A 24429-nucleotide genomic window follows, 5' to 3' on the forward strand; every position below is an offset into this window, starting at 1 on the left:
TTTTCTTTCTGTTCTGTTCTCTTCTTTCTTCTTTTCTTCTTCTTTTATTTCTTCCTTCCATACAACCCAACGGTCCTTTTCAGGACCACTAGTTTTAATTTACACATTTCTTTACAGGTTATTTCTCTTGTCTTCTCTCCTCAGGTCTACACTTTAACCTTATTTTAATTTCTCATTTTTTGCATTTCTCCCACAGGAACCTTTTCAGGATTTAACTGTCATCAATTTCCTCTCCATTTATTTTTCTTTTCCGCAGCAGCATTTAATTCTAGGATCTACAATAGCTCCCTCTAATTTACGTCTTGAATTTCAATTTGTTCTTTTCTTCTTTTCATTGCCCCCCCCCCCTCTCTCTCTCTCTCCCTTCTCTCCGCATATTCTCACTTCTCCTCTGCTTACCCCTCCTTATTTCTGTTAATCGTCCTTTCTCCATTCATTCGCATTCCATAGTCACACTGTTCGCCGACTTCGTTCTCTTGGTTTCATGAATCTTCACTGCTCTTCCCTATCTCCATGATTCTCCAACATTCAACTCCTTCCTCTTCCTCTTCCCTTCTATCTCATCTTTCCCCTTCTAACGATGTCCGAACATCTTACTTGATTCTCACACTATTCTTCCTTACCACTATCTGTGTTCCTTTCTCTACTGTCTCCACTAGTGCAACTTCAACTTCCAGCCCATTACTGTCTCCCACTCTTCACTTTTTCCCCTCCTCACAACCCCCATATGTCGCTTCCCTCTTCGTTTCTCCTCTTTCTAAGCTCTTCTTCCAAACTACGATCCGGTTAAGGACTACATACACATGGTGTCACCGCAAATCTTTCTTCCTAATTAATGCTAATATTTGACAATTCAGAACTTTCCTCTAATATAATTGTCGAATTTTACTGAAGTTAGCGTCACTGTTGTTGGTAGAGTTTCGGTTGAGATGGGGCTTTAGGTTTTTCAACTTTTTTGTAATGATTTCTTTAGATAATGAGAAACATCCCATGAAATATGGAAGAGCGTATACTAGTAAGAGGAAATCAAAATGCATTTAATGAAAACGGGGTTTTGAAATGGCTGAGATATCAAAAACAAAGTGATCCTAATAAAAGGTGGGACCCATGGTCGTATCTGTGTTTGGATATCTCAGCCATTTCAACACCAGTTTTCATCAAATAAACGTTCAATTTCTCTTTAATTGTATGCTCTTTGACGTTTAATTACGTGGTTTCTAAGACGAGTATCTTGCAAAAAGTTAAAAGCTGAATACTTACATTCACATAGCGCTGTTTCAAGCTATGTGTATCCCGGTCAAGCTCATACTTTTGTCATTCGAATTCATGAATGTTTACTCAAATTCATACAGCGAAAGCACGCAAACTATTTGGGCATTTAAATTCAGAATCCGAGCGATCAATTGCCAAAGATCAGTATATGTTATAAAAGGAGCTAGTATTAAAAGGGAATTGACCCCTTTCAAGCATGTGGATTGAGTGAATGCAGTAACATTAGCAGAACACATCATTGAAGGTTTGTATAGGAAAATCGGACAACCCGTTCGAAAGTAATTAACATTTTTAAATTTGGTGATAAGACAGATGGATCAGAAGACTACTACAGATCATGACATCACATATACTACGATACATGAAAATATTAAGAAAATTCCACAAAACATCATGTCATAATTATGAAAAGTACACATTCCCTGCACTTGTTACTGATATAGGGTATAATATCCCCCCCCTGCTTTCTGAAAGAGGTAAGTCAAGTGCTCTTTCATTATGCTCTAAATGTGAAAATATGTTGAACTTCCTTTATATTTGCTTTATATTGTAGTAGATAAGTGTGATGTCATGATCCGTTGGAATCTTCAGATCCAGCGGTCTCGTCACCAAAAAAAAAAAAAAGAAAAAAAAAAGAGAAAAAATCAAAAATTCATAACTTTGGAACGGATTGTCCGATTTTCCTCAAGCTTTCACTGATGTGTTCTACTAATATTGCTACATTACTTCAATCAACGTGTATTTGGGGGTTTCATTCCCATTTAACATTGTTACATGTGAGGTGGTCACGAGCAAAAAGGAGAAACATTTGAATAACTTTCAAAGAGCTCTATACACGTTAAAACGCTATAATTATACCAAATCCGATAAAACATAAGCAGCATGTGCATCATGGAGTTTGAGATCATCCAACTGCAAAAACATCTGTCAGCGTTTTGCAAGGCGAACTTCAGCGTTGTGCATAAGCAAATAAGGGTATGATACATCATACAAACCAGATGAGGAAACTGAGGTATTTTAATTTCCGCACTGTTATCATTATGCTGTTAATAAAATGGACCAGAATAGGACTTTAGAATCAGGGCCGTGTTGGTGCTAGCATTTCTAGAAATACTGTTTTGGTGGGGAATCCCCGCTTTCACATTCACATAGAACAGTAAAATGTTGACAAATGAATGCGTGAATTATGAGTATGCAAACAGGCGTTCCGAAATAAGTCACGTTTGACTGCAAATTTACTTGCACCATGGAAACCTTCTTTTGTGCCATATCATAGTCCTCGTGGGGTACTGTGGATCTGTAGTGCATGTCGTACACTAATCTGGAGTGTATGGCGTTTGTCCAAACACTATCCTGTTCTTCATGTTTGATTTCTTCATCAACGGTAAATATCAAGTTATATTCTAACTGCAGTTAAAAAAGCCAGACCACGCAGGAGGTTGATCATCAAACCATCAACATAAAAGCACAGAGTGTTGAAATCATGTCTGGGGGACAAGGTGTGCCACCCGCAAAACGCCAACGAGTGCACGGCGTCCGCGGCACTGTGAAACGACTGGCGAAGACCGCCGCAAAAATCTACACTGAGGGATGGTGTCGGGGACAGGGCGCCCGGCTGCACGTTTCAACCATACGCAGGGCGATGAACGCCGGTGTGGATGATCTCACCACCTTCATGCATACAGGTATTGAATCCCGTTTTATTACTAATCAAATTGTCTGGTAAATGAAAGGCAGATAAAATATGAAATGACAATATTTGTGGGTGAAGAAGGAGAAGAGATGGGGAGCAGAACACCAAGGTTGCATAGTATGGGTTTATCAAGAGATTGCATAGGCCTCAGGCCCGTAACTATAGGGGGCCTAAAGGGGAGGGGGTTCCACAGACCATGGACCTACAACCCATGCACAGACTAACCCCCTCGTTTGCCAGCTTGTCGGAACAGGAGAGGTCCACTCTTTCCAACATTCTGAACCCTCCCATAAAAATCCTAGCTACGGGCCTGGGCCTAATATTCACATTCCTACTGTGCTCCTAGACTGAAGTACTTCCGGCTTACCTGTTTGACTAATATTTCGCATTTTCGTCGTTACCCACTTGGAATCGTGTTTCCACAGCGATATTTCACACATTTCGTATGTGTATGTGTCAATTTGAGAGCTAAACCGACAGTTTTTCCAGACGTATGGAAACTATGTTTTATCTTTACAAGTATATTCTTCTCTATCTTGTCTAGACGGCCCAACGCACTCATTTACCTTTGATATATACAATGTGCATACAACACACGCATACCCATACACGCACAAATCTTTTTCGATGTAGTGGCTCAGCTAGTTGCCATAATTGAAATGGGAAAGGTATTTCACAATGATAGAGGATTAATCATGTAACTCTCTTTCCATTTGTCTATAACAATATTCTCTATGAACTACTCTTTAAATTAGTAATCATGATTGCTCCCTTGCCCGTTTCAGCTCTTCCCTGATTATTTCACCGCATAACTTACAAAATGATAATGATAGCAATAATTGATGACAGATTCACTGGCAGACGGATAACCCAACGCCCTCAAAAACAAAAAAACAAAAACCATCTCCATGTAACACCTTTTAGAATCTAATTATCTGACTATAATGGGATATGCTGCATACGAAATTTTGTCACTGTTCTTGCAGGGGATCGGTTGATCATGGTTCTGGAGAAGATGTCTGATTTACCCGAGGAATATCGGATAGGAAATAGTAAGTGGAACGTGTTTGACGTGCAACGTGAGATTACAACAGCCCCACGCCCTGATGCCTTCTCTTCACCAGCTGCCTACATGGACATGACGGCTGACCAGCTTCAGGTTCCCGAGAGCCGCAGTCGGCTGCAAACGACCAACCTCCTCGTCTCCATACGCCAGATACTGTCCGTCTGGAACGAGGTCGATCTCGTCACATTCATGGAACTTTTTCGCCGCAAATCAAGCGGTACAGGTACTTGGGAAGACGCGAATTCTCTGCAGCGGTTCGTCGATGATTGCCTCAAGGGAGTCTACTGTGAGTTCTCTGGCGGGAAATTGAAGCTGTACCGGGGATTCAGTGAAGAAGTAATCAGAGGCGAAATGAGGCGAAGATATGTTGCATGTCGGGAGAAACAGCCTCGAGAGCGCGGGAAAAACGACAGCATCGAGGGCGCGCGTGTGGTAGAAACTTCGGAAGACATGGAAGCCATCTTGGATTCTATGCTGGAGGAAGCGACATCCAATGAGGTGGTTGTTGGAGTGGATTGTGAAGGAGTAAATCTCGGTAAGCTTTCAGCCTGTGAAAAAGAAAATCATTTGATGACGTGGCTTATCTCAGAAACATTAATGTTCAATGATTAAGAAAAAAAAAGATATAATCCCATTGTTTACAACACAGCTCATTGTTTATTATTTTAACACAACATTTTTTATTGTTTATTATTCTAACACAACATTTTTTTTTAATATCACAGAAAATCAGAGATGTACCTCAGAAACATTTTTATTTGAACGGTTTTTTTGTTTGATTCCATTGTTTATAACACAGCCGTGATATCTCAAGTATGATAGTCAAATTTTGAGTTGTTTGTCACTGTTTATTTCCCAGGAAGATCGGGCTCAATCACACTCCTCCAGCTCGCAACCATGGATGGTCACGTGTACATCTTTGACATTCAAAAAAATCCCAACCTTCTCAAATCAGGACAACTGAAACAGCTCCTAGAAGATCCAAAGATCATCAAGGTACATTTAGGTTTACATCGTGAATTCGGATGAATTTTGCTATTAGGTCCCATTATATATATATATATATATATATATATATATATATATATATAATATTGAAACAAGAAAGGGAAAACTGACCAGAAACAAATAATAAATAGTGAAAACTTTGAGCAAAGAAAATGGGTTTTCATCGGGATTCGAACCCGAGACCTCCGGATTACTAGACCGGTGCTCTACCGACTGAGCTATTGAAAGCCCTAGATCGATATTCGTCCCAAACCCTTAACTCTCTTTGCTCGTGTGGTCAGAAGCTATGGTGTGTGTATATGTGTGCCGCACACACACACACACACACACACATTAACCTGACATAAACCCAAAGGATGTAAATCAACTTTGGAAGAAATGCGGGGGATCGCCGAAGCGATGCAGCTTTTTGTAATATATTTTGAAACAAGAAAGGGAAAACTGACCAGAAACAAATAATAAATAGTGTTTTCACTACATAATTATACTGTATATATATATATATATATATATATATATATATATATATATATATATATTACTGTCATAATGTATCATATCACACTTTTGCGTATAACATAATAATGGACGAATCATGCCAGGATAAATCACGTATTACCCCTACGCCTTTTCCATCAAAGGTTATTCACGACTGTCGCAATGACTCGGCCGCTCTCAGACGTATTCAATACAACATCAAGCTGGCTGGAGTTTTCGACACATCGGTAAGAAACACCAGTAAACAATTTGCCAATAAAGCGATACAAACTGTTACAAGTCTGTAAGTGAATGTCTGTCCAAGCATTCGCTAGAGGAGGTTGATTGGAAATTAATGATTGCTAATATTTCGCCATGACGGCTATTCTATCACATTATCTAAATTTCAAACAACCACAGCAATTCCTTCTACTACTACTAATAATAATACTGATACATGTAAAAATTGTAAAATATGGAATTAGACACTATTTACCATTTGCAGATGAAACAAAAACCCAGCTGTAGTGCTTCAAAACAGTTCTAAATGTGAGTCAGAGATAGAAACAACCAATGTAAGAATTTGAATCAGTATATACATAAGTAATTGTTTAATATAGAAAATGTAAACAATAGTTATAATAAAATTGTTTCTAGACCAAACCATCTACAGTTATGGTTTATTGAGAAAAATAGCAACATCTCCTTAAATTTGAGGCTTTATTGAGATTTTTTTTATGGTAGGCTGTTTTGTGATATAACTGACCTTAACATATGCATCAAATGTAATATCTCGATTTTTTTTTTCAAATCACCGGTGCCAATGGTTAACAGTACCTTTGAAAGACAAACTAGAATTTTGGCTAACACAGTCTTCATCTCACTCATCTCGACCCGAACAGGTTGCCTACTCGACGATCATGGAGCAGTGCAATAAGATTGGAGGACCCTATCGCGTCGGACAAAAGGCGCTATGTAGCGCCCTCGGGGAGGACACAACCTTCAAAGATGATGCCATCTTCGAGAAGATGACGATCGACAAACAGTTTTGGGCACAGCGCCCTCTGACTGCTGACATGAAAAATTACGCGGCCGCCGATCCAGCTAGTCTCGTACCTCATGTGTATCAGGTCCTTGATGGGTTAGTACAAAGTATACTAATATACTACATGTAGCAGTTGTAAAGTTACCAAGGAAGTTTGTTCTGTTTTCGTCTCCCGTCTTGCAGTTTTTTTTTTCACTATTGAACACTTGGAAACACTAAGCGACCGAATGTGCGCGACGTCAATATTGCATTCCTTCCACAAAGTCATGAGCAAACACATAATTATTATCTGCACGTACAGTTTGATGGAAGAGTAGAGATGTACCTGCCACTGCTGTTAGCCCAAGGACATTGAAGATAATTATGTCGTCACAAACCTTATTTCCATTGACCCCATGTTTGATGCCGCCACTCAAAATAATATATTTGGAGCATGCGTCAAAGTGGATCTGCCGCTAGTGCACAGAAAGGAAGACTATTGATTGACATCTCATGTCCGAGGAAGATTATGTCTTTATGATGGTAATTAGACCAACTATATTATAAAAATTGAGTGGTACATACAAGAAAGACAAGGGGGTGGGCGAATAGAAATAGCGCGAAGATAGATGAAATAGAAATTGAAATTACTCGACTAGATAATATTTTGGTAAATCATGGGACGCATTGATTTTATAATCGGAAAAGTTACAAAATCTGCTTTCCAGGAGGATATGTGAAGAGCTAGCTTCCAAGAGGCACTAAATTTGGAAGCAAGCTCTTCATATTTTCACATCATAACAGCTCTAATTTTCCACACTTGCACACATTTGTAGACGGGATTAACGTATTTTATGCTTTAGTCTTCATCCCATGTAATTAATAAGCAAGTAAAATACACCCTACATTATTTTACCGTTCAAAATTAATCTTTTGGTTGCTCTGAAAAATCAAACCCTGATCATTGAAGGCAGAAAATGCACCTGTTGAATTTGTTTGTGCATCCCTAGAAAACTGAAAACATTTTGAGTAAAATAACAGTTGGTACTCTATCTCTTGAACCTCTTTGGTTAACCATACAGGCTCTCAGGAAGTGACTAACAACAGAGAAAGGAAACGGTGATATTATTACATAAGAGTCAAATGTTGCACCATGGGGTGAACACTTCATGCGTCTCGAAATGTTAATTCTAATTCATGAAATTGAGATATGATAATGGTTTAATATCAAATATTTTTGCAAGTGTAGAAAGGATGTGTTAAAGTCTGTTGCAACACAGTTATTTCATATTACCTGTCACGTTATAAGGTCCTATCGTTTTTTTCTTCCAGAATGATCAGTCCGTTTTGGCGGGACTACTTCGATGCCAAGTGCAGGGACGCCCTCATTGCGCTGTAACCTGACGACGGAGTACTCTTTCTGCAGATTCGAATTCTAGATTTGAGACTAGTGATCGCTCATGATTGATTTGATAGTAGAAAACTTCCCGACTGCAAAGACCTCATGCTAGATACGATACCCACTGAGCCACCTCATGGCCCTGCTGAAACTGTGACTTAGACAACATGACATACACAAAAAAACCTGTCATGTAATACCTCAGTATTACTTGAGTCAGTTTTCTTGCAGAAAGATCAGTCCTTGTTTTGTTTTGTTTTGTTGTGTTGTGCTGTGTTTTGTTTTGTTTGTTCTGTGTTTGTTTTTTGTTTTTGTTTTTGTTTTGTTTTGTTTCGTTTTGTTTTGTTTTGTTTTTGTTTTGTTTTGTTTTGTTTTGTTTTGTTTTGTTTTTTTTTGTGGGGGGAGCTGTTTATTGCCTGGTCACATATTATTCGAAGACTGATCGTCGACATCCGTGCCGGCATCCAGCATCCATGCAACATTTGTGGAGACCAAACAAAACCAATCGGCGACCAATCCAATAAATTTTGAGTGGAGACTGGTTGCTGTGAGGTTACCGAACATTTTGCAAATCAGTTGACGGCCGGTTAAGGAGCGCTTTGTGACCGTTTTGCGAACAACAACAACAACACCGACGACAAAAATAAAGATGATGAATGGGCGGCTGCTCGCAGAAAAGGTTTGCAAATGACCGGCAACTGTTCGGCAAATGGTCGGCAAATGATCGGCGACTTATAATTCAATTTCAAATTCAAATGAAATTTTATTTCCAATAACACATGTTTTACACCGATAGAGATTCAAAGAAAACAAAACGTACAAGGTATTACAACAAAACAATATCCATGTATTATGGAACTAATTGTTCAAAAAATTGCATTAATGCAAAAGAGAGACCCATGTAAAAGAAAAGCTTGTAGGAATGTGGGCCACTCAATACATCGAACGTATTTCAGAATTTTTAAAAGTTTCAACGTGGCTTAAGTGCAATGAATTATCACTGAATATTGAAAAAATGAATTATGTTTTCTTTAGGAATAGCCATACACCAATGGACGATCTTCTCTACAATGTTTTAAATCATCTTTTAAAAACGTTCTTCTCGCAATGTACCACTCGAATTAGAAATTACGCTATTGTTTTATTGTTCCCAACTCCCGAACACTGTATCCTCATCGCTTTTCTTCTCTTCTCTCTTTCCTCTACTCTTCCTATTCGGGTACCTTATTCTCGGGCTTTGTTTTGTTTTGTTTTGTCCTTCTTTCGTCTTTATACATTCCACCTTGTATTGTCCTTTTTGGTCAAATGACATTTAAAATAATTTAAAGATTTACATTATTTGTTCTACGTTCTGCGTTCTACGTATAATTGTTCCGTTCCTTCCTTTAGTTAAATAAAAGATTCTTACAAGGCATATCAGAGGCCGTTGTCCAAGTCAAGCGTTTTGCTTATTGATAACGGTCTCCTCCACCTGTACACTTAAAGATCTGTAATGATATCTATGTATTATTTCACATGATTATACATTTGTAATGCGACATTTTGTTTATATTTTCATGACTTGTGAATATATGTTCGATATTGTCATACTTTTTTCTTCTGCAATGTACAAGTGGAGAAATAAAACTTACTGAGACTGAAACTGAAACTGAATGTGGATCATACATACGATTCACTAGAGACCACTCAAAATTGGCCTCCCATTGGTAATGATTGGTTGCTGATTTTCATTAGGGGCTCAGCAACAACTACGACAGGATTACAAAAATGTGTAGGCACGTGCACGCAGACGATCTAGAAAAGGGGTGTTTAGTAGCATTTGTTATGGGCCTGCACGTAATCTGGTCTGCAACCATATAAATTATTCAGGCAAAAGGTCAATACTCACTGCAGACCAATCCTAAAGAGGTTAGTAACCAGTCGGTGACTGCTTGTCCATCTACTAAAGACCAGTCGGCAAAAGTTTTTCAATGCAGCATCGAAATCCTCTAGCCGACCAAAATCGACAAACAATAAATTATCGACTTAAAAAAAAAAAAAATTAACGACCTGTGACAAACCCTTGGGTGACAAGCAACTGCCGACCAGTGATTTCTGAGCGTGTAATTATTGCCTAAGTTTATATAAGTCTAATTAGCAGTAGTTAAGCAATAATAATAGGCACAAAAAATATTGACGATGACAATAGTGACAGTGATTACAAGAAGAATCAATGGTCCTTATTCAAGAGCATGTATTGGACGTAGAACTCTCGATCCCAGTAATCTGGATGTGATTTAAACCTATAATGGAAACAAGGGATTAGACTTTTAAGCACAGAAAGTAAGGCTTTCATTTTTTTTTTTTTTCATCTTGGAGAATGCAGCCACATCACCCATGCATTTAGAGAATTGAGTTTATCATTCTAGCTGAAATGGTTTTATTTTTTCTTCTCATTATTAAAAATAATAAATCATAGCATTCTTCATTAACACAAAAACAAACATATCTCAGAACTGTTCAAATCTATGTATGTTATCTTTCTTACGACACAATGAAATCATTATATAAACAATCATCGAGCAAGTATCACAATTTTAAATGCCCCGTGTTCAATTCAATTCAATTCAGTTCTATTCAATCATACTTTATTTCCAATCAACGAAAATCAAAACATAGTACAAAGTATACATGTCATGAAATGATATTGTTCAAACATTTGCAAAAGATTCATGTAGTATACGAGATAAATTATATAACACACATATATATAGTATATACAATAATTAGAAGGAACAATGCATATATACTTCGTGGGCGTGCGGAAAATAAATTTGATTATGGAAAATAGTGATCCACTAAAAAGCAAAGCTTATGGGACGTGGATCGCTAGACAAATAATGAGTAGATAATATATTATTCGAGTTTTTTTTTTTTTTTTAGCTATTGTATTTGATATAGATTACTTAGGTCATTTGTAAAGATATACATGTAGTTATTTTGAGATACGCAGGTCGGGAAAAAATAAAAAATAAAGACAGAGTATCAATGCTAATGCCCGGACACTGTTCGCTGAACCACGTGTACCGGGAAAATAACGACAGGACAACACACTCGTACACACATTCAATTACCCCCACACACATCAATTATAAGACGCGAGACAGTACCGAGAGGAGAGAAGACGGTAACAATACAAGTCTACGAAGAACAATAGACAGGAAAGGAAGAGGAGAGAAGAAAGAAGAGAGGTCTGCATACAGAACACGCCAAGTGCTGCGACATCAGCATGTTAAAGCTATCATTGCTATTGTCACTATACAACGTTAGAATGATTTATGGGAAAGATGTAATTTCTGCTATCTAATCTTTGTTTTCAATAATATCTGAAATTCAGCCATGATTTGTTTGCATGCCAATGGGAGGCCAGTGAGTCATTAGTCATTAAGTCAAGAGTCATTACAGCCTAAGAATTCGACACTGGGCAAACAAGGCCCATGAGTTCGAAAAAGTTCACAAGTTCGACATTACAACACGGGGCTTAATGTGTCGGTCTCGTTGGCCTTGTTTCCTTAGTGTCGAACTCATGGGCTGTATGACTCGTGGGCTGAATGATTCAAGGGTGTCAAACTCATGACGATTTGGAAACTACCATTAAAGCACCGTTGAACTACCACAGAAGTACCATTGGATCTAATAATATTTCTTTGGACCCAATGATTACCATTCAACCGTTACCACTGGAATACCATTTAAGCACTGTTTCACACTACATTCTGCCAAGAATATATATAATTTACCAATCGTCTTCTACCATAGAAATACCATTTAAACATCATTTATCATTAGACTCTACCAAAATAATTTTTGCATATGACTCACCATTAAAGTACCACTGAACCACCATTTACCAGTCCGGTTACCAGTCAAGTAAATGCCATTTACCATCGACCATCCACCAGTAAAGTACCATTGAAGCACTATTTTTTAGTCGAGTAAAAGAAAGCAATATCACAATTCACCATGGCCATTAAAGTACCTTTGAAACTCTGTTTACAGTCGAGTTAACGAATGATGTACCATTCACCAAGTACAACCGAAACACCGTTTACCAGTCGAGTCCACAGATATAACTCCATTCGCCATTCACCATTCACAACTTAAGTACGTACCTTTGAAACACCGTTTACCAGTCGAGTCCACGAATTAAATATCGTTCATTTATCTACCATTGACAATGCGCTATTTAAGTACCATTGAAACACCGTTTACCAGTCAAGTCCACGAATTAAATATCATTCACCATTAAATTGACCATTAAAGAACCATTGGAACACCGGTTACCGGTTGAGTCCATGAATGAAATATCGTTCACTACTGAAATACCATTAATGATTAAATACCGTTTACCATACACTGCACCATTGACATAGCATTTTTTTAAGCTACCATTGGAATTTTTGTGACGGATATAATGCATCAATTATCTAACATTATCATGTGGAATGTGTTGCCCATTGATTCTGTTGGCTGCGTGAGATGTTTTTAGTTTCTATAGTATGTGGTTCGAGTCGAGTATGATACAATGAGAATTCGAACACAAAGTAAATGTACTAATACTGAAAATATGTGATTAATTGTGACGACAGTAATCCATATTACACACGTATACATTCACTCAATTCGGACCAGATTAGGCCTCAATACCGAATGATATTATCACTGCTTTTCCATTATCCGGGGAAAGCGGTCATATCACCCATGCACGCATTTCTAAACTTAGATCTATATTATTTACCTATTATTTGTTACTTATAGTATACCGATCATTCTTTCTTTGTACACACATCCCACCCACAAAAAAAAGAGAAAGAAAAAGAAAGGAAAGAAGATAAAATATCAAAACTCGTCATATCCATAATACCGTAAGATTATCCTGTACATGATCTATCTACTGTAACAACCTTGCTTTATTGTTGGTGCCTTATCATTGCTGAACCATTACAGTAAGAATCTGCATTTATATCATTCAGTTGAAGTGTAGATAGAGGCGTTATTTGCTGTTCCAAAGGTGCCCTTCCCTGTTTTACTGTACAGATGATAAGGTGCAATTTTGACTGTAAAAATATTGTGATGTGTTATGAAAAAGGCTGTCTTTGCTGATATGAATAAGGGAATGTAGGTGTGAACGTACACGAGGTGTATCACTGTGTATAGTTAGTACTACGTCAACTGGACGTAGACACACTTACATTTTACACGTTGATTTCATCTCTTGCTTCTCGTAGAGAGGACAGTATGCGATCATTTATCACTCAGTGTACACACAAATGTATAGTTGATGAAATGAAGTTACCATAATGTACACAGCATTTAGGAATAGTGACGACATGAACCCTAATCACTGCTGATGTAAGTAAAAGATATTATTTGAAAAACAGTGAAATAATTGTACACTTTGCAATTGTTGTCGTTTTGTTTGTTTTAAATTCAGCAACACATGACTTGAGCAGTGTGCGTTCTGAAGTTGAATCTCACCCCATTTCAATAACAATTATTGGAGTTTTATAGGACTAATATCAACGTTTTGCACGGCCAAACACCGTTATCACATTTTGTTATACCTGGACGAGGAAACTGATCCGCACTTCAAAAGGCAGTAAGGCAATGTTATCTATAATCAAGCGTGTTCTTGTCTATTATTTTCTGGGAATACCCATGTTGGGAATCCCAACGTTGATCACTTGATATTTTCCGCGTTTACAATGGCCCAATGAGAACATAGATTACAGTGAGAACATAGAATAGAAGTGTTGTTCCCATGACTGCGAAATGGGCGTTCCCTCAGTATAAAAATTGAGTGCAATGTGCCATGATTAACATCAGATAATTTTTCGTCAGTGATATGTTGAACATTTTATCCTCGTGCAGTGCTCTTGAGAAGGAGTGCAATACCGTACGGTACTCGCTTGCTGGCCGGTGTAGCGTCTTTCCAGGTGGTCCACAGTACAAATATTCCTCATTTTCTCGATTCTGGCTTTCATCTTGCACTGACAATCATGGCCAGTAGTGAGGGGGTACGACCCGCAGACCGCCAACGAATGCATGGCGTCTGTGGCACTGTCTTACAGGTAATGAGGCAGTACGCCATAATTAGTGTTGAGGGACAGGGGTTTCGTGGAGACAGTGCCCGGATGCATTGCTCGGCCATACGGAGAGCGATGGACGCCAAAATAGACGACCTTACCAACTTCATACGTAAAGGTATCGGATTTCGTCCTATTACTACAATAGTAATACAGGGACAGATGATATGTTCCAACCTGAGATTGCTGTAGCTGTTTTCAATCAGAAAGACGTGAGATAAAATGACAAAGTGTGAGTGTGCGAAAAGACAGAGAAAGAGACAGACATAATTATAGAGAAAAAGAGAATGTGTTAGTTTGGGAAGATAAACACAAATTTTTGAAACAAGTGTCAAATGTTTTCTGCCCTCATATGCATAAAAAAGCTATTCATGGCGAATGCCATCAAATGCAAACTTACCAGATGCTTGAAATTGACATAATGTTGTCAAAATAATTCGGGAAAATTTACTTATATACTTACTTATTTTTCTCGACTTTGCAGTGATATGAAGTAATTCTTTCGCCGTTGGTGTAATTTCATTTTCATGTCAATGAAACCCAATATTTCACTCCCATCCGAAATGTCCATTTCATTCTTTCACACCTTTGTGATGTTCAGCTCTATAAGAGATACCTGAATCATGACTTAGATTTCATTAAAGGCCCCCAACAGCCAATTCCCTTTCTTGTGAAAATCCATTGTACGATGACTTCTGCTGATGTTAATAGTGTTTACAACACAAATCAAGATCAAGGTTTCAAATGGTTTTAATCATTTAATTTTGATTTACTTTCTGCACCCATAAGCTCCACTAAAAAAAAAAAAAAATCGTGTCCGTCGTGATGTTATCAGTCTGCAAAAATAAGCATCACAGTGTCTGATGGTATGTTTTTTTTTTTTTTTTACCAACTGTTGACAAAGGCAAGGAGGAAGTAAAAAAAAACCCAACAACACCACCATGAGCTATTTCATGCATGCTATGGAATAATATGATACCGTTGTCTTATGCAAAGATATCAGTTACTGCGTGTCGTGGAATGCACATACAATATTGATCATATAAGGTAATTATGTCAGATACTGTCGATATCATTGATATCCATGACTGTCAACTTGTGACTTGATTTTGTTAAGTCTGTGGTTTTCCAAACAACGTAACAATGTCAAAATCTGCTTTGTATAGCAGTTTTATGACAACTTTGAAATATTTGTTATGTTGTATTTCGTCCTATTAGTTTTGAGATATCCATCAATTCTGACATCAAGATAAATGTGTTACTTGTTTGTGAATACTGTATATGACATGTACATTCATATCAGCTATATTTTGTCGGTTTTTGTTGTGTCGGTTAACTGACCTTATAATCGATAGTGGCTCATGGCTACTAGTATCATTCTGTAAATTGTTAGATATTCCAACCACACTCGATTTAACACTCTGAGAACAAACAATCTGCACTACTGTAGACATTGTACTACTATGTGTCACGTGAGAGGCATTTTTTTCTACTCCGCTTCTCTGACTGAGAAAAAAAAAAACAATCAAACTAACTGCATAAATATTTGAAGAAAGTTTGATCTTCATATTTGTTGCATCTACAGCGTTTGATATGAATAAGAGAAATTCCTTTTTCTGGGTAGATATATACAAATGAACGGAAAAGATTACAAATGCATAACTTGATATATCATACCTTGGATGACTCGAAGGGAAAATCCTCCTCGGGTATACGCAGGGATGACGTCCTGGTATATTTGATACCCGCTGCTCATGTCATCTTTGGCCTCCACACCCGTTCCCCACATCAGATCGCTCTGGTTGTCTCTCGATAGACCCGCGATGCCCGAACTCTCGACAGGCTTGAAATTTTGAGTTAATGTTCAGTTACATAAGTAAAGCATTGACAACTGAAGTTCGCATCTCGCCTCGACGTGGAAAACCCCATATAAATCGGAGATCCATTATACTCTGAAAACGAAAGACAATTTCAATGTTTTGTGCAAGTAGTTCCTATTGTTGTTCTTTCAGAGTCAAAGTAGGAGAGTAGAAAAAGCCACTCACGTTACATTGATACATCATAATGGGACTAAAAGAGTTAAGTGTATAAACTCATAAAGTGCTCGCTTTATGTATCAATTAACAATGAATTATGACAACTGTTATGACAACTGTTGCGCTTGGGGTTTACTGAGTATGAGCTTTGAAGCGCAGATATTGGTTCGTTCAGTCAAGTCAAGCAACATATAGCCTCCAACAAGCAGATTGTGCCTACAGCAAGAACGGGTATCTGTACCTACAAAGTTCAGTGTGTGAGCAACTCTTCCATGAACATTTTCTTAGTCATGTCGTCATGGGCCCTGAATATCCATTTAAACACATAGGCCCGAATTCACGAAGGTGGTACAAACAAAACCATGGTTTAAACCATGGACAAAAACCATGGAGCGCCAAGTGTAGCATGGAATATGTCGTTACGAAATTGGTCATTTCGTCGATAAAATGACAGGTTTCGTAAACGAAATTATCATTCCGTGGACGAAATGTTCATTTAGTTTCAAAATGTTGTCATTTTGTTACAAAATAATAATTTCATCGACGAAATGACTGATTTCGTGACGAAATATTCCATGCGACACTTGGCGCTCCATGGTTTTTGTCCATGGTTTAAACCATGGTTTCATTTGTACCACCTTCGTGAATTCGGGCCCTTGTGTAGAATCATTATATGCCAAGAGAAACAGGATTGCTTTGGAGAGAAGGTTGCATGAGTATCGATCAGACGGATCACGATGTTTTTTATGTAAAAAAGAATAACATAGCATTAAGATATAGATTTATTTGGCTGGAGACAATCGGCACGTTGATCGGTGTCGAATATCCTCATTGACAGAGCGAAGCAACCTAGCAGTGGCTGAGTGGGTAAAGGAGGTGATATCCCCTATTTCAAATAAAAGTTCAGAGCACTTTAAATCGATCATAATATGCATATCATTTAGCACAGTTCAAAGCCACTGTAAATTTGATGATAGTTAACGCAAAATCGTCGTTTAGAAGCAAACAATGTCTTTATGAGACTACATGTGAAATCGTAAGAAAGCTTGGCAATTTACATTTTTTTTTATGTACATATAGAATAAATCCGAATTTATTCAACAAGATGAGGAAGGAATGGAGATCATAGAATCAAAGGCTTGAGGCGTTACGCACTGAAACTTGTTTTTATTTATTCATTTATGCATTTAATTCTAATATTTTGTCAGGGTAGCCCATTCACCAATAAGTAGTTGTCTTCTGTGGAGCCCTGAATAATATTGATGAATGTTAATTATGTACATTGGATAGCAAAATGTATACAGAAGATAACATTATAGATACAATTAGTGTACATACTGTACATTGCAAAGTAACATAAAAAATACAGCGTATATTGTTTGTTTGTTTGTTTGTTCATTTTCCATCTCAGAAGATGACTGGATAGCCCATAGATATTCAGCTATGCTAAGCTGGTCTTCAATGGGGTCCAGTTGGATGTGAGGCGGGACAACTTTACCGGGTTAAACACCCTACTCTTTGCGATGAATGAATGAAGCGAGATCTCTTACGTGCATGAGTTGTGACTCTCTCACACACGGGACCTCCATTTTATGTCCTATCCGAGGGACAGAGTGTTTTGCCTCTTGCTAGACATGCTAGAGGGGACGGTATGATTACACACAACATTGCTCAGTCCAGACTCGGGTTCGAACCCGGGTCGCTTGGGTCGGAGGCAGACGCGCTACCGACTGAGCCAACTCACCTATTGATTACTGTATGCCACAACAAGAGTTCACCAGAATGCCGATATAACAATTAAATCGCTATTGTGCAGGAATGATTAGCTAGCCCAGAATAAATTTGGTGTGTAACTTACAAAATAACAACTTTGTTTAAACAATCTCTTAAAGGAATACATGGAAGACGCTGATCTGATTGAATAATCTAGCTTGTTCCATTCAAGTAAAGAAGATACGGCCATGATAATTGGGCTACACTTGTGACAATCAGAGCGAAATCTTGGCAAACGTAGACTTCCACAGTCCATTAGCCTTGTGTGATGTTCATGTACATCACTAGGCTTAACGTTGACCCCGTTTACAGTGAGTGAAAAGGCCGGGCTCCGCCGCGGCCGAGCCCGGCCTTCATTTCACTGTAAACGCGCAAAAGGCCAAATGCGGGGCCAAAATCTGCCACGCATTTGGCTATAAGCTCTGGAGGTAGTCTCGGCCGCGGCCGAGCCCGGCCTTTTCTCATTGTAAGCGCAAACTGGGCCAAAAGCGGTACCAAATTTAGTCTGACTTCCAGACCCTCTGCACGTACTATTTCGCTATTCAGGATATTAACCCCCTCAACGTCGGAAACTAGTATAGTTTAAGGTGGTTTTGTCCGGCAAAGGATTTTTCCTTCGGCAAAGGCCTTTGCCGAACGGCGACTTCGTCGCCACGGAGTCCAGTTGGCAAAGGGTCTGGAAACCTGCAAATTGCGTTTGTTTACAAGCAGAGCGCCACTACGACAAAATATTGAAAGGTTTGAATTGAAAGCCCGGTCCGAGCCCGGCACTGTAAACGGACAGAATTGCGGTGCTCGGCCCCGCAATGGAGGCCGGGCTCGGCCGCGGCTCGGCCCAGCCCCGCCTGTAAACGGGGTCTAAGTGTACCTGAAGGTAAGAAGGTGCTAAGTTATGAACGCATTTATATATCATCATAACGCGACAGAACTCGAAAAGTTTGTCTAGTGTCATCCATTTAAGACTTTTTAATAAATCAGCCGACGGTGTGTCATTATATTTTTGTCCAATATTAATCGTGCGGCCCTATTTAGAACACGACCAAAAATAGTACACATAATGACTTCAGTACCAAGCAAACTAGGCCTATTTGTCAGTAATTGATGATTGTTGATTGTTGTAAATTACGGTTTTCAACAAACCCTGTAACATAAAACATGTTACCATGATAATTATTATAGTATGCGTAGCCGATAATCATATATATTGTACAAATTTTTCATCGTTCTTTCAGGGGACAGGGTGATCATGGTTCTCGAGAAGACGTCAGATTTGCCCGCGCAATATCGGAGAGGAAATAGTAAGTGGAACGTGTTTGACGTGCAACGTGACGTCACAACAGCCCGACGTCCTGATGCCTTCTCTTCACCAGCTGCCTACATGAACACAACGGCCGACCAGCTTCAAGTTCCGGAGGGCCGCAGTCGGCTGCAAACGGCCAAACTCCTTGTTTCCATCCGACAGATACTGTCAGTGTGGAATGTGGTCGATCTCCCCACATTCATCAATCTATGGCGCTGCAAAGCAACTGGCTTCTTAGAAGACGCAAATTCCCTGCGTCGCTTCGTTGATGACTGCCTCACTGGAGTTTACTGTGAGTTCTCTGCCGGGAAATTGAAGCTGTACCGGGGCTTCGATGAAGAGGAAATCGGAAGCGAAATGAAGCGAAGATTTGCTGCGTGTAGGAAGCAGCAGCCACGAATGAGCGAGATAATCGACGTCATTGAGGGCGCACGTGTGGTAGAAACTCCAGAAGACATGGACGCCATCTTGGATCCTATCCTGACGAAAGCGGCACCCAGAGAAAAAGTAGTTGCTGTCGATTGCGAAGGAGTAAATTTCGGTAAGTTTTACGGGTGGATGTTTACCAGTAGGCCTAATTCAACCCTCGAAATAAGATAAAACGCATTAAGCAACTTAGGTACCTCAACAGTCAGGGACTTTTACAAGATTGTATACAAGTTTCAAGCATATTCAGCGCAGATGTCATTTCACGATTATTAGATAGCAAATACTAATTAAGATCAAGCTGTCGAATACATAATGAGCAAACTTACAAATGTGATTTTTTTTTTCAAGGCCGTCCAGATCGAACCATAACTCTCCTTCAGCTTGCAACCATGGATGGTTGTGTATTCATTTTCGACATTAAGAAGAACCCTGACCTTCTACAATCTGGGAAACTAAAACAGCTGCTAGAGGATCCTAACACCATCAAGGTAGGTAGAGTGCTTTACAGTGTGTTTCTATGTCAGTTTTCGTTGAGGGACAAAATACGCCACGTTGTTATCAGCGATAAAGTGAATCAGTTGTTGTGGATTATAACTGGTTAGACCCATCTCCTCATAAGACAATGGACTATCAATTACGAGATCCCTTGCAGGTTCGATCGAGTCTCCTGGCTGCAGCGGCTGACCCCCCATGCAAGGCACCTTATCCTTATCGGCAAATCATTTGAAGGGAACCCGGCCCCCTCACTCAGGTGGTCATCGCGCACCGCATGCGCGTTCCGATTTTTCGGGAAAGGAGCATATTTTACGGGCTTAATCCCGAAAAATCGTTGAAATAGTTTTTTTTTTTAAGTATTTTTTCCCGAAATATTTTAAATTAGGGGTGATTTTCAAATCTTTCCCCAAAAATCCTGAAATAGGGTTCCGAATAGGATTAGTTTTGAAAAAAAAAATGAATGATAGTAATTTTGGTAATGGGGCTTCTTGGTGTTTGCAAGATCTCCCGAATATATTTATACTGATGTGCATGTTTTGCTGCAAAGCATGCCGTGCCGGGCTTTTCAGGACATTTCGCCACATGCACTGCACATACAGTACACTAGCCATACTTCGCTAGCTTCCCTTCCAAAAACCTTGATTGGGGGTGATTTTGCTGGCTTCCCTTCCAAAAGCCAGTTATAGGGGGTCAAAATCCTAACCCCTTCTCATCCTTAAAGGGGGTATCTCTAAGAATCTGGAACAAGCATAATGTCCTGTGTACGGTTGACCGCCTGAGGGAAGGGGGGGGGGGGCTGGAGGGAGGGAACTTATTTCAAGTGGCATTAGATATTAAGGGGACTTAGATCTTGTAGATAGGAATACAAGTCGGCCACCTAAAGCGCTTTGGACATTACTTTTAGGAGGAAAGCAGTTCGTGACCTTTTTCTTTTTTTTTTTTCCAGTGGAGTCCTCTTATCTCAAAAAAAAAAAAAAAAAATGATATGCCGAGTACTGATCTGGCGGTGTTGTTTCCATGAGCTGATTAAAATCTGTCATATTTTCTGTGATTTCAATATCATTATCTTAATTAAAGTGTAGTGTTTGTTTAAGAGTTGTTTTTCAACTGTTGTTTATGACGTCTTTTTTTTTTTTTTTTTAGTTTACTAATTAAAATGATGTGAAATATAAGTGTTGTTTCGGTATATAGTGCCCAGTTAGGAAGACTTGAATGATTTAATTACTATCGTCCCTCCATCCTCCCAATCAAAGGTTATTCACGACTGTCGCGGAGACTCGGCAGCCCTCAGAGCTAACTTCGGCATCAATCTGGCTGGAGTTTTCGACACATCGGTAAGAAAAATCAACGGACATTTCGCCATAGTCATACCAACAGTTGACGTCTGTAGATGAATATTTGTCCTGTGGTTGTTACCATAAGAGGTTAACAGGGGCAATTTTTTTTTTTATCATTACGATTAATCATGGCACCTAATCATTATGTGATTGTCCAAATTTCAGAAAAACCACAGCAGTCTCCCTTACAGAACAGACTGTGGAATCTGTAAACACGTTAAACGTTCCCTGCAATCCATAATGTATGTTGATGCATTTTGGTCTGTACATAAACAAATCACTTTATACGTAATGGAAATATGCATCATACATTTTGAAATATTTCTGAAAAAAATCTTAATTTTTATTCTGCAACCTGTTAAGTCCCAATTCTAAAAGAATCCTCCAAAAAATCTTTATTCATATTCCAGCTGTGACATCATCCTCCTGTAACTCTTGAGATGAACAATAGATACAGTTGTGTGCCTTATCATTCATTGCTAGTGCTATTTGCATTTATCGCAACAACATCACGTTGTTTTTCATGCAAATGTTTTTGACAATTTTCTTTTGTTGTAGCAATGAAAGGTAAAAGACACATAACTGTGGCTATTGTTCAGCCCAAGTATTACAGGAGGATGACGTCACAGTTAAGATACGAATAAAGTTAATCCGGAGGATTTTTTTTTTTTTTTTGAGGAGTTTCATAGGGTGGAGAAAAAAATAAGAGAAACATTAATATTCAAAACTGCACGATGCATATTTTTATAAAGTATTTTGTGATTCAGTTAGGTACAAACCAGAAGGCATCAATAAAGCTCAACATACATTTTTTTTTTTTTTTTGCTTAATACAATAATGTGGACCTACATCCACACTTCATTTATCTCGATCAAAATAGATTGCCTTCTCGACGATCATGGAGCAGTGTAATAAGACTGGGAAACCCTATCGCATCGGACAAAAGGCGCTGTGTAGCGTTCTTGGGGAGGACACAACCTTCAAAGATGATGCCATCTTTGAGAGGATGACGATCGACAAACAGTTTTGGGCGCAGCGCCCTCTGACTGCTGACATGAAGAATTATGCGGCCGCGGATCCAGCAAGTCTCGTACCTCACGTGTATCAGGCCCTGGATGGGTTAGTAGCGTACTATATTAAAGTTCTGTAAAGGTGCCTACGAGGATTGTTCTGTCTTCGTCTGTCGTTTTGGTTGTTTTCTTTTCAGTTCATTTTGAAAATGTGTAAACAATAAACGACCGAAGGTGGGCGATGTCATTATTGCACTCCTTCCACAAAATCATGCGCAAACACACTAAAAGATGTATCTGCCACTGATGTTAGTCTAAGGACGTTGAAGATAATATGAAGTCACAAACCTTATTCCCCTTGAACCCATGTTTGATGCCGCCACTCAAAAATATTTGAAGCATGCGTCAAAGTGGATCTGCTGCTAGTGCGCAGATAGGGAGATAATTATTGACTGGCATCTTATGTCTGAGGAAGATTATGTCTTTATGATGGTAATTAGGCTGACTATTATTATAAAAGATGAGTGGTGCATACGAGAGAGACAAGGGGTGCGCGAATAGAAAATGCGCAAAGATAGATGAAATAGAAATTGAAATCACTCGACTAGACATGTCTTGGTAATTATGGGACACATTGAATTTATAATAGGAAAAGTTATAAAATCTGCTTTCCAGGATATGTTTTCACATCATAACAGCTCTAATTTTCCACACTTGCTGACATTTCTAGACGGGATTACCTTATTTTATGCTTTATCATGGGCTGAAATTTCATCCCAATTAATTAATAAGCAAGTAGAATATATCCGACATTAGTTTACAGTTCAAAATGAAGCTTTTAGGTTGCTCTGGAAAATGGCGGCATCAAACCCTGATCATTAAAGTAAAAAACAAAAGAGAGAGAGAGAAGAAAATGAATTTGCTGAAATCGTTTGTGCATTCCTCGAAAACATTTTGAATAAAATAGCAGTTGGTATTCCGTATCTTGAACCTCTTTGATTAACCATACAAACTCTCAGGAAGTGACTAACAACAGAGAAAGGAAACGGTGATATTACTAAATAAGAATTTAATGTTATATACCATGAGGTGAACATTTCATGCGACTCGAAATGTTGATTCTAATTTATGAAATCGAAATATGAAAGTGTAGAAAGGATATGTTAAAGTTCTGTTGCAACACAGTTATTTCATTTTACCTGTCACGTTATGTAAATAGGTCCTATCGGTTTTTTTCTTACAGAATGATCAGTCCGTTTTGGCGGGACTACTTCGATGCCAGGTGCAAGGACGCCCTCATTGAGCTGTAATCTGACGGCGGAGTACTCTCAGATTCGAATTCTAGATTTGAGACCAGTGATCGCTCATGACTGATTTGATAGTAGAAAACTTCCCGACTGCAAAAACACTCATGCTAGATACGATACCGACTGAGCCCCCTCGCGGCCCTTCTTAGACAGGACTTAGACAACAGGGCAAAAAAACCTGCCGTGTAATACTTGTATTAGTGTTCTTGCAGAAAGACCAGTCCGTTATGGCGGGGCTGTTTGTTGCCTGGTCGCATTATACGCAAAGACTGGTCGCTGACATCCCTGCCGACATCCATTATCCAAACATTTGTGGAGACCATACAAAACCAATCGGCGACCAATCTAATAAGTTTTGAATGGGGACTGGTTGCTGTGAGGTTACCGACCATTTGCAAATCAGTTGACGGCCGGTTGAGGAGCGCTTTGTGACCGTTTTGCGAACAACAACAACAACAACAACAGCAACAACAACAAAAATAATGATGATGAATGGGCGGCTGCTCGCAGAAAGGGTTTGCAAATGACCGGCAACTGATCGGCAAATAATGATCGGCGACTTATTCAAATTCAAATGAAATCTTATTTCCAATAACACAGTACATAATTAAATGACTGAGCTTCAACCAACCTTAAAATTGTAGAGGGCAAGATTTCGTCCTCTCCTGAGGACTTTCT

General features: G+C 38.9%; 2 protein-coding genes across 2 annotated transcripts; both read left to right on the top strand.

Annotated features, from left to right (window-relative positions):
- The first annotated feature begins 2755 nt into the window (after window positions 1-2755).
- LOC140246040 (uncharacterized) lies at window positions 2756-7939 on the top strand. The gene is made up of 6 exons (XM_072325487.1): window positions 2756-2957; window positions 3952-4566; window positions 4891-5027; window positions 5681-5764; window positions 6419-6657; window positions 7873-7939. The coding sequence occupies exons 1-6, from the start codon at window positions 2756-2758 to the stop codon at window positions 7937-7939; spliced, it is 1344 nt and encodes a 447-aa protein (XP_072181588.1).
- Window positions 7940-13977: 6038 nt separating this feature from the next.
- Window positions 13978-23802, top strand: LOC140246044 (uncharacterized). Its single transcript, XM_072325490.1, has 6 exons — window positions 13978-14182; window positions 19106-19714; window positions 19951-20090; window positions 21351-21431; window positions 22315-22553; window positions 23688-23802. Exons 1-6 carry the CDS (start codon window positions 13978-13980, stop codon window positions 23752-23754), a joined length of 1341 nt encoding a protein of 446 aa, XP_072181591.1. The 3' UTR covers window positions 23755-23802.
- Window positions 23803-24429: the final 627 nt, after the last annotated feature.

The sequence above is a fragment of the Diadema setosum genome, chromosome 2 (assembly GCF_964275005.1).
Source record: "Diadema setosum chromosome 2, eeDiaSeto1, whole genome shotgun sequence".
Classification (NCBI taxonomy): domain Eukaryota; kingdom Metazoa; phylum Echinodermata; class Echinoidea; order Diadematoida; family Diadematidae; genus Diadema; species Diadema setosum.

Bases quoted from the DNA above. Each gene is read 5' to 3' on its own strand.
- LOC140246040 (XM_072325487.1), top strand. From the start codon at position 2,756: ATGTCTGGGGGACAAGGTGTGCCACCCGCAAAACGCCAACGAGTGCAC. The intron at 4,567-4,890 runs GTAAGCTTTCAG...TTTATTTCCCAG, and splicing joins TTGTGAAGGAGTAAATCTCG to GAAGATCGGGCTCAATCACA. The intron at 6,658-7,872 runs GTTAGTACAAAG...TTTTTCTTCCAG, and splicing joins GTGTATCAGGTCCTTGATGG to AATGATCAGTCCGTTTTGGC.
- LOC140246044 (XM_072325490.1), top strand. From the start codon at position 13,978: ATGGCCAGTAGTGAGGGGGTACGACCCGCAGACCGCCAACGAATGCAT. The intron at 20,091-21,350 runs GTAGGTAGAGTG...TCCCAATCAAAG, and splicing joins AGGATCCTAACACCATCAAG to GTTATTCACGACTGTCGCGG. The intron at 21,432-22,314 runs GTAAGAAAAATC...CGATCAAAATAG, and splicing joins CTGGAGTTTTCGACACATCG to ATTGCCTTCTCGACGATCAT.